The 9,631-nt window shown below is 33.9% G+C and overlaps 2 protein-coding genes across 2 annotated transcripts; one reads left to right on the top strand and one right to left on the bottom strand.

Annotated features, from left to right (window-relative positions):
• The first annotated feature begins 839 nt into the window (after window positions 1–839).
• LOC143607836 (CDP-diacylglycerol--serine O-phosphatidyltransferase 1-like) lies at window positions 840–5,111 on the top strand. Its single transcript, XM_077083129.1, has 12 exons — window positions 840–1,180; window positions 1,655–1,720; window positions 1,794–1,853; window positions 2,046–2,136; window positions 2,231–2,285; window positions 2,377–2,456; window positions 2,705–2,821; window positions 3,205–3,289; window positions 3,584–3,675; window positions 3,981–4,234; window positions 4,502–4,590; window positions 4,783–5,111. The coding sequence occupies exons 1-12, from the start codon at window positions 954–956 to the stop codon at window positions 4,908–4,910; spliced, it is 1,344 nt and encodes a 447-aa protein (XP_076939244.1). The 5' UTR covers window positions 840–953; the 3' UTR covers window positions 4,911–5,111.
• Window positions 5,112–6,087: 976 nt separating this feature from the next.
• On the bottom strand, window positions 6,088–9,625 carry LOC143607835 (uncharacterized). The gene is made up of 4 exons (XM_077083128.1): window positions 7,379–9,625; window positions 7,248–7,301; window positions 6,453–6,541; window positions 6,088–6,361 (listed from the first exon to the last, which is right to left on the bottom strand). The coding sequence occupies exons 1-2, from the start codon at window positions 9,579–9,581 to the stop codon at window positions 7,294–7,296; spliced, it is 2,211 nt and encodes a 736-aa protein (XP_076939243.1). The 5' UTR covers window positions 9,582–9,625; the 3' UTR covers window positions 6,088–6,361; window positions 6,453–6,541; window positions 7,248–7,293.
• Between the last annotated feature and the right edge of the window lie 6 nt (window positions 9,626–9,631).

The following is a 9,631-nucleotide window of genomic DNA, read 5'->3' as shown; positions in this document are numbered from 1 at the left end:
CAAGATTTTCAGTTTTATACACACCCTTTTAATTTCATCATTCAACTCTTATTATTCACAGAGATCAGACGGCTGTTGATCAATCAATCTTGAAGCTAGGGCTTATTAATCAATCAATCTTTTATGTATGTATATATATGTAATAATAATAATAATAATAATAATAATAATAATAATAATAATAATAATAATAATAATAATAATAATAATCAACATAGTCTTTCTCTTTCTCTCTCTTCTGATAATAATCTGTTTCTGTTGTACATGTACATGTATGTCCGTGTGTACTTTCAATAACTATCTATGTGTGTATTGTGTACCTTTTTTTTCCATTTTTAATTTTTTTAAAAAAAATCAAATTTTTATGTTTTTTGTGTGATTTCTGATGTGGGTTTGGAATCTTGGGTTGAAATTTGGTGTCAAGTTTGTGTTTTTATTTTTATTAAAAAAAATTTAATCAATTGTTATGTTTTTTGTGTGATTTCTGATATGGGTTTTGAATCTTGGGTTGAAATCTGTCATAAAGTTTGTGTTTTTATTGATGGGTATGAGAATTAATGAGAATCAAGATTTGGGTTCTTGAATTATGGTGTTCTTGATTAGTGTTTAATGGGAATCTTTTGAAATTAAGGGTCAAAGTGTTTGATTTGTGTAAAAAAATTAAATTGGTGGTTTTAAGAAGTTGTTGGTACTTTTTATTTAATTGTTTTCTTGGTTGTAGTTCCTATATTCAATTCCCAAAGATTAAAAGGTATTTAAACCCGTGACTATCACAAGTTTTTTTTTTTTTTTAAATCTGAATACTCATTTTCAAGATTTATTTTGAAAGAATTTGATCATTAATGGGTTGATTTACTGGTTACATGGTGTTTATTCTATCTTGTTTGTGATTTGTATCATTTCTTGTTTGTTTGTATAATCTTTATCTTGTGTTCGAGCTAAATTTGCAATAAATGGTCGGTTTTTGGTATATAATTTTGGTGTTATGTTGTTGTTTTGCTAGTGAACAGTATAAGATGGATGCTAATGGTCATAGAAGAGGAAGGAGACAAGGCAATGGTGGTCAATATAATGGTGAAGTGAGCACATTGACCACTGTGGATGAATTTGACCCGTGGACAGCTTGGGCTTACAAACCCCGTACGATTACATTATTGTTCATCGGTGCATGTTTTCTTATGTAAGTTTCTTGTATCACATCAATAGCTTTGGTCATTGAATTGATTGTTACTTACCATTTCATTTTTCAAATTGCTTATTTAAAAGTGCTTATCTATGTATAATAACCGGCTCGAAATAAGCAAATACTGTCTAAACTCTAAACCACAATAGGTTTTGTTAATATACATTTTTTTTAATAGTCCATATCGAACGCATTCTTTCATAACCAGTTTTATGTTGAGAATTGTGAGAATCTCATAAAGCACTTGTACGTTGTGCATTAATGATTTAATGAGATAGTGGTTTAGCGGTTATGTATCCATCTTTTGTATAACACTTAAAGCAAGAGGTACAAATGCATTATGCGTTTCTCACAATTCTTGACACTAGAAAGAACTTGTTGGTGACCTTTAATGGAACTAAGTTATATAAAATGGGATTTGTTTGATTATTATTTTATTTATTTATATGTGCTTTTGGGATGAGATTTCAGTTGGGCAAGTGGAGCTCTTGATCCTGAAGGTAGTTCATCGGCTGATATCGTAACATCAGTCAAAAGGTTAGATTTTGTGGCATCTCTTTTGCATGAGTTTATTATTCAAAACATTCATAATGCTTATTTGTTTTTAAAGGGGCATATGGGCAATGATTGCTGTTTTCCTGACTTATTGTTTGTTGCAAGCGCCTTCTACGTAAGTTCTCATACCGTTATATACGCATATTTTAAATAGCTTTGTATATACAATATTGTCGATTTAATTCATCATTCATGTTGGTTGCCAAAGTTTATCCAAGTTTAGTGGTACAAGTTACTTTGCAAGGGTATTTTGGGCATATTATTATTTGCATGCATGACATGATCTTCCATTATTATGGTCTTGCAGGTTACTAATCAGGCCACATCCTGCAATTTGGCGGCTAGTTCATGGGATGGCTGTTATCTACCTTGTTGCTTTAACATTTTTGTTATTTCAGGTTCTTTTTAATATGTTTTTTATATTGTTTTTGTTTGTCAAATGTTGGGAGTGTATGATTACTAAAGTTTGCTTTATTTGCTATCTTTCGACAGACTCGTGACAATGCTAGGCAGTTTATGAAGTATCTTCACCCTGATCTTGGTGTTGGTAACATATTTTTGATCATATACGTTTTAAACGGTTTTATATGTAAATTAGTTTATTTGGTAGCTTGACTTTATATTTATTATTTTCTCAGAACTTCCTGAAAGATCATATGGCGTGGATTGTCGGCTTTATGTACCTGAAAATCCTACTAGCAGGTTTATAAATGTTTATGTATGATTTCTTCTTTCACAATCTTTTCATTTCTTTCTTTAATTCCCTTTTTATATTTGACCTTTGTGTATCTAAGAGTCTCATTTTCGTGTTTACGTTTTATCTAGATACGTGTTGATTAGGATATTAAAATGAGTATTTTACATTAAGCCATTTCACCTTAATCTTTATTGCATATTCTTTGACTTTGAATGCAACTTATAACATTTAGTTATAAATAATATCCAAATTTGTTTTGGATTTTGCAGGAAACACTTTTTGATGAATTTGTCCCGGCTCATATTTTCGGGTGGTGGGGAAAAGAGATAATGATTCGTAATCAACCTCTTTTGTGGGTATTATCAATTGGATTTGAGTTAATGGAGGTTGACTTTCTGTTTAATGCGGGTCAAAGCGTGCCAGTTTGGGTTGTGTTGACTGTTGACCATCAAAACACTTTTTTTGTCCATTTAGATAACTAGTGTGTTTATTATGATTACAATAAACATACTATTAGAGTATTAATGTAATCCTTGAACTTTGAATAAAACAATATAGGTGGTTGTATCATGTATGCACTAAAGATAAGACTTCAGTCAACTTTCAGCCCGTTTGACCCGTTTACCTTTTTTTTTTCAATTTAACATTTTTTTAGAAAACCCAACTCAAATGATGAGTCTTCTAAAAAGATCAGTCTTTTTTTTTTATTTTATATAATTATTTTTTATTTTTTTTAAAGGGTGATTGATGCATTGTTTTTATTTTTCAGCTAACTTTTCGCCATATGTTGCCGAATTTCAACGAGTGCTGGTGGGACAGCATTGTTCTGGATATATTAATCTGCAACTGGTTTGGTAAGTAATCACAAACCCTAATCGATTATGCATAATTATAACATCTAGCATGGACAATGGACTAAAAAGCCGTTACCTTTTGCTTAAACAATCCAAGCTAGTTACTAGTTTTCGCATTCTTGGCTTTAAACATCCAAATGTTCATAGAATTTTGTCAAACTTTAGTTAATAATATAAAATTATTTATCTTTTACATACCCGAATAACCATTATGCGTCCTTTGAACCAAGAAAAAGTCCATCTTTTCTTTTGTTGACTTTTACATTGGTAATGTTAATCTTGTTCATATTACAGGTATTTGGGCAGGAATGCATACAGTTCGCTATTTTGATGGCAAAACATACGAGTGGGTGGGAATAAGCCGTCAACCGAATATTTTGGGAAAAGTAAGCTCGTCTTTTCATACATTTGGTTAAAAATTTAAGTCAAAAAGGTCAAACTTTGACTTCTTTTTTGGTTAAAGTAGTAATATGTCATAATTGGTCTTTTAGTTAGTGTGCAATTCTTTGTCATTACATTACATAATATAAAAATGCATTCGGTTAAAAAGTTAAGGTAAAAAAAGTCAAACTTTGACTCCCTTTTTTGTAAAAGTGGTAATATTTTATCATTGGTCTTTATATTAAACTACATATACAAAGTATGTTTACCATATTAATATTTAATGATTTGGACATTATCTTTTTGGCAGGTAAAACGAACATTGAGTCAATTTACGCCTGCACACTGGGACAAAGATGAGTGGAACCCACTTCTTGGCCCGTGGCGGTTCATTCAAGTATTTAGCCTTTGCATTGTGTTCTTAACCGTTGAACTCAATACCTTTTTCCTCAAGTTTTGCCTGTGGGTCCCACCTCGAAACCCGATCATTGTTTATAGATTGGTCCTTTGGTGGCTCATTGCAATTCCTACAATCCGAGAGTACAATTCCTACCTGCAAGACCGGTAATCATCTCTTTCTTGCAACAGGTCAAAGCAGGCGGTGTCAAGTTGGGTTGACTCGCTTATCATTTTTTGTTCGTTTCTTAATAAATTATCATGCCTTATGTACGATCACAAACAATATTTTTACAAGATCTTCGAAAAAAATGAATTTGGCCCGTTTGAGATAAAATACAACCCAAACTGACCTGTATATAACAAGTAAACGGGTCAAAATGCCACTTATGTATATGTTTGACTTCTAACTTTTTATTGTGATATGTTTTTTAGAAAACCGGTGAAAAAGGTGGGAGCTTTTTGTTGGCTTTCACTAGCAATCTGCATCATTGAACTCCTCATCTGTATCAAGTTTGGACATGGTGAGTTTTAACTTCTTACTTTCCGATTTTTATATTCGCTTAAACCGTCTAAAAATTAGCATCAACACCTTGTCACCGTCTTACTTGTATCATTGTTATAAAATCTATTTGTATTAAGCAAATTGCAATGAAAGATTCAAAATTTAGCCGGTTTGACCAAAAAAGTCAACATTTGATGGTTTTATTTTTTAGCTTTATTTCCAACTCCAATGCCAAGATGGCTGGTGATTATGTGGACATCTGCTGGTGTGATCTTTTTGATGTTTTTAATGTTGTGGACGTGGCAATCTCATAGAACACGAAGACGAAAGCGCGAGTGAAGTTTTATAAATATTTTCGGTTTTTTCAGCATTCTTTGATTCGTTGGTGTTAGATTTTTGTAAATGCTTATTCCTTGAAATTGTAAATGCTTATAATTGAAGGATCAAAAAGGATGAATTATCCTTTTGACTTTTCTTGGTCAAAGGGCATAATTGCAATTTTCCAATAATATTGCTGATTAAAAAGTTGATATGATCTTTGAACATCATTTCTTGAAAATTTTGAAATGATATTTGTGATCAGGATTTATCTACATGTCATGTAATGCTAGTGTTTTCGGTACACCAGAACATGTAGCATTATTAATATGTGATTATAAAGGGCTACATGCTAAGCAAATTTTAATACTCGTGTTTAATACGACTTGATCATGATGTTAGAACCACTTGTACTATTATTTTTGACATAAAATAAATGAACATAAACTAACTATAGTGATCTTGATTATTATGTATATCAAAAACCATTTATGTGTCATTCTCTATAATTTTACTATTCATGAAAATCTCTTTTCTCAGTCACACGTTTATGTACTCAATGCTTCCGTGATACTTGTTAATTATTGATCATTATTATTTAGGGAATCATATAAACTACAAATGTAGATTTTTTATTTGATTGTAAATACCTGTCATAATTATATTTTATGCATTAATCTAGTTAATAATTAAGGTTAATTACATAGTTGGTGAACTTAGCTTAAAATTATTAGATGGAACAAGTAATAATGCACAAGAGACGTGCTTCCACTTTCGCAGTTTTGCGAAGGGAATATGTATCTTTTCCTCACCAAACCACGACCGCCATGTTTGGTGGTGGCGCTGCCATTAGCACCTTTTTTAGTGTTTTCGATGCGATTACATGTGACATAACACCTTATCATTTGTGTCTCTCTCGCATTTGACCAAAAACTAACATATACTTGTATAAACTTTTCGTATTTAAGTTGGTTGTTGATAGAACACAAATGTTATGTTCTAAACTCCCTATGATTGGTTTATTTTTCAGTTATTTTTTCTGCCAACTGATCCAAGAGTGTTTTAAACATGCTGGTGTACGTTTTAGTGCAAATGGAAAATTGATACACATACACCTAAAATGTGTTGCAAATACACCAGTTGTGTATGTTAACTGATGATTATGAACACAAATGTTAGTCACAAATAGATAAATGACTTGTAAATACCAACTTAGGCTCTTCAAATATTAAACACCAAAACACACATGGTCAAAACAAACCATGCAGTATCTTACCCAAACATGATCTCTGGGTCGCATGTTGGTAAGTGATAACATCCGCCTTCAAGACAAGAAAATGTACTAGATGCACTAGTGCGATTGAAAATTCAAATACAACTAAATCATCCGGTCTGTTGATAATAAAAAAAGATTGATTTAAATATCAAATTTCATAACTTCAAGATTGACCATTATATTCATCCAAAAATTCCTGCAATACCAGAATTGAAATTAATAATCGATATAATAATATGTATCGCAAATGTGAGAGAATGAAATGAAATGAATCTTCATAGACAAACCTTCATATCCAGCTCTACAAGACTTTGATTACCAACAAATAGCTTCTTTAGCTTTCTGCATTCCAAATACTAATTAAACTATCCAAAACCTACACACCAAAATAATATATAATACATGAGGTAGGTAAGATATTCAAAGGTAAATCTAAGAAATTTGTACAACCATAAAGAATGAAATTAATTATTTGATTTAAGCAAAAAATAGAATTGGAAAAACCAGCAGGCGGGATAAGAGGTTGACGTACATTTACAAAAAGAAAACCTTTTCAAGAGATTCTTACTAATTGAGATTAAAGCTCGTAAGGTAGATTTACCCAGCTTAAACTTTGAGAAAAAGGAACATTCACAAAAGTTTAAAGATCCTTTGATTTGAAATTTCAGAATTTTAATAAGTATAGAATGGTGTTTAACTGTGTTATAAACTATAACTCATTCCGAAACTTTAATCCAATAATCTAACTATTGTGAACGTTCTGATTACCCTAAATAACAGGTAAGCCCACCTTATGAACTAAAACAATTAGTCAAAAACTTTCCAAAATTTCTTCTTTTTGTAAATGTACGTCAACCACAAGATTCAGCTTTTCAACTTCAACCGAGAAAGCTTTTAGTGTTTGTATACATACATACATATGTACATACATAACAGGCCAAATAATAGAGACGTTAATAGACTTATAGCTAAAATAAAAATGGTCAAACATGTTGAAAGGCTCACCAAGTGTATTTTAACGCATTAATCATCCTAAATCGCTTAATTTAAAAACTCTAGATTATTATTTCGAGAGTAAGTACCTGACAACAAAAAGATGGAGATCAACATCAAGATATAGGTGCCACATCACATTCCTACAAGCACAAAAAAGGTGAACACGTTAGTCAACATCTCTATGAAACTATAAAAACTTTTAACAAACATCACATACCTTGAGAACCAGGTGTTTGACCACCACGACCAGTACGTCCACCACGAGTTCTCCCACGTAAAACCCGTCCACGGCCCCTGGTGGCAGGTGGCAAAGGTTGTTGTCCCTGTCCCGCCAGTCTCTGCAGAGCCCTCTGTCTCGCTCTCTCATTCAAATTTATAGTGGTGGACCCCGTATCAACAATTGGCTCTTCCTGTGTGGCCCCTGTTGATGTTACCACACTATCTTGATTTCCAACACTCTGTGACGGTTCAGCAGTAACAGAAGCGTTTACAGGTTTCTCATTTACAGGAGGAACTATAACAGCAGTTGTTACGGTTACAGGAGCAGCAACGGGAACAGGATCAATGGTAGCCTCTTCAGCAGTGGACCCTGCTTCATCATTTCCGTCATTAATTACCTGCTTATCTGTTGAACTTTCGGGAGTCGTTTCTTCTGGTTCAATTTCACCTTCTTCATTTTTGTCTTCATTATCCTCCATTTGTAACAATGGAGATCTCACCTCCAAATCGCCTAGGGTTTCTTCAATCATATCCTCTTCAACTGGCATAGTTGAAGGTGAAGGTGAAGGTGAGGGTGACCTAATCGGATCCGTTTCTTGACCAATAACAGTAACAGCATCAGTAACCATTTCACCCTCTTCAGGCTCACTTCCTCCTCCTGCTACAGGCTGCAATTGTGCGTGCTCCGACTCACTAACCTTAACTTGGTCTTCACTTTCAGTTTTGTTCACATTCTCTTCACCAAAAACATCACTTTCCTCAACCGCCTGATCTTCGCCACCTGCCTCAACCTCCTCGTCTTTTCCAGTATTATCGTCCTCTTCAGTTACAGTTTCAGGTGGCTCACCACCCTCCTGTGGTTGTTCTGAGCCTTTAGATTTCTTAACTTGAGGCGGTGCCACGTCAGCAGCGTTGATGTCACTCACATGTGATCCCTCTGAAGTAGAGGGACGTTTGCGTGCAGATGACGCGGCATTAACATCAACCACACCAACCGCTTCTGACATATCCACATCTCGCTTTGGTTGCTCGGGTTTTACAATACGAGGCCGAACTAACCTCCGTGCGCCTTTACGCGGTTCAACTTTCTGTTTCGATGCGACCGGCAGCTTTGCACTCTCTCCTACCACTGGTATAGTAGTAGTAACTGCCTCGCTTGTGGTGGTTACTGGTGGTGTGTCTGTAGCAGTTACAACTCCAAATTCAGTGGTTAAATTATGTGCTACCTTTTCAATGTTTTCCACAGCGGCAAGACAAGCGGCTGCCACATCATCAAACATATCACCATCAGTTTTCAGCTTTTCAACTTCGTCTAATAAGTTTTTCAACGCCTGTTTATGTTTCTCCAACTCGTCTGCCAGCTTTGACCGTTCCTCACCGATACCCTTTTCAGTTTTTTGGTTCTTTGACTTTTCAGCACGAATTTCATCTTTTCCCTTTTTAACATCGTCTCTTAACCGATCCACTGTTTTCTCCAACATTTGTATCCTTGTATCTTTTTCTTCTTTTTCTTTAGACTCATCTCTTAGCTTCTCAACTGTTTTTTCAAGCATTTGAATTCTTGCATCTTTTTCTGCTTGTTCACCCGAACTGTCTACATTGGTTCTCTTCGCTTGGTTAGAATCAACTAACTCTTTAGAAAGTTCTTGATTCTTCTTAGATGTTTCCTCTTTCTCTTTTGCCAAATTATCACACCTCCGTTTTAACGATAAAATAATCCTTTTCTGTTTCTCAACTTCTGATTTTAACAAACTCTCGGTTTGCACAATATTGTTTATTTTCAACTCTCGTTCATCTATTTCCACTTTGCTTCTTGCAAGATCGGTCTCCAACTGTACGATTACATCTTGTTTTTCAGACATAAGTTTCTTAACCTCCTCTAACTGTCCATCTTTATCTGATAACTTCACGTTAATCTGTTGATAATCAGTTCGGATTCGAACGTATTCTTCAAGATCCACATCTTTAAACCTTTCAAGCAGCTCGGTTACTCTTGTTTCTAAATCTTTCTTGTCTTTCTTTATCATTTCTATCTCTCTCTTACACACTTCCACCTCATTTTGCCTTTCAACCACCAAAACGTTTAAACTCTCGACTTCAGTTTTAGCATTATAGTTTTCTTGACGAAGCTTTTGACACTCTTCAAAATTATGGTGGTTTTCTTCTCGAAGCTGTACATTACTTTCTCTCAGCAAATTCATTTCTCTAACTTGAACCTGTAACGCTTTAAACTCGTCCTCTGTAAAATGAA

Source organism: Bidens hawaiensis, unplaced genomic scaffold (assembly GCF_021521415.1).
Source record: "Bidens hawaiensis isolate Kalapana, Puna unplaced genomic scaffold, B.hawaiensis_p1.1 tig00087508_1, whole genome shotgun sequence".
Lineage (NCBI taxonomy): Eukaryota > Viridiplantae > Streptophyta > Magnoliopsida > Asterales > Asteraceae > Bidens > Bidens hawaiensis.
Note: the sequence above shows the minus strand (reverse complement) of the source record. Positions and strands in the feature narration are given on the sequence as shown.

Excerpts from the sequence above, each read along its gene's own strand:
- LOC143607836 (XM_077083129.1), top strand. The coding sequence starts at position 954 with ATGGTCGGTTTTTGGTATATAATTTTGGTGTTATGTTGTTGTTTTGCT. Across the intron at positions 2,822-3,204 it reads TTGGATTTGAGTTAATGGAG|CTAACTTTTCGCCATATGTT; the intron begins GTTGACTTTCTG and ends TTTATTTTTCAG. Across the intron at positions 4,235-4,501 it reads AATTCCTACCTGCAAGACCG|AAAACCGGTGAAAAAGGTGG; the intron begins GTAATCATCTCT and ends TATGTTTTTTAG.
- LOC143607835 (XM_077083128.1), bottom strand. The coding sequence starts at position 9,581 with ATGAATTTGCTGAGAGAAAGTAATGTACAGCTTCGAGAAGAAAACCAC.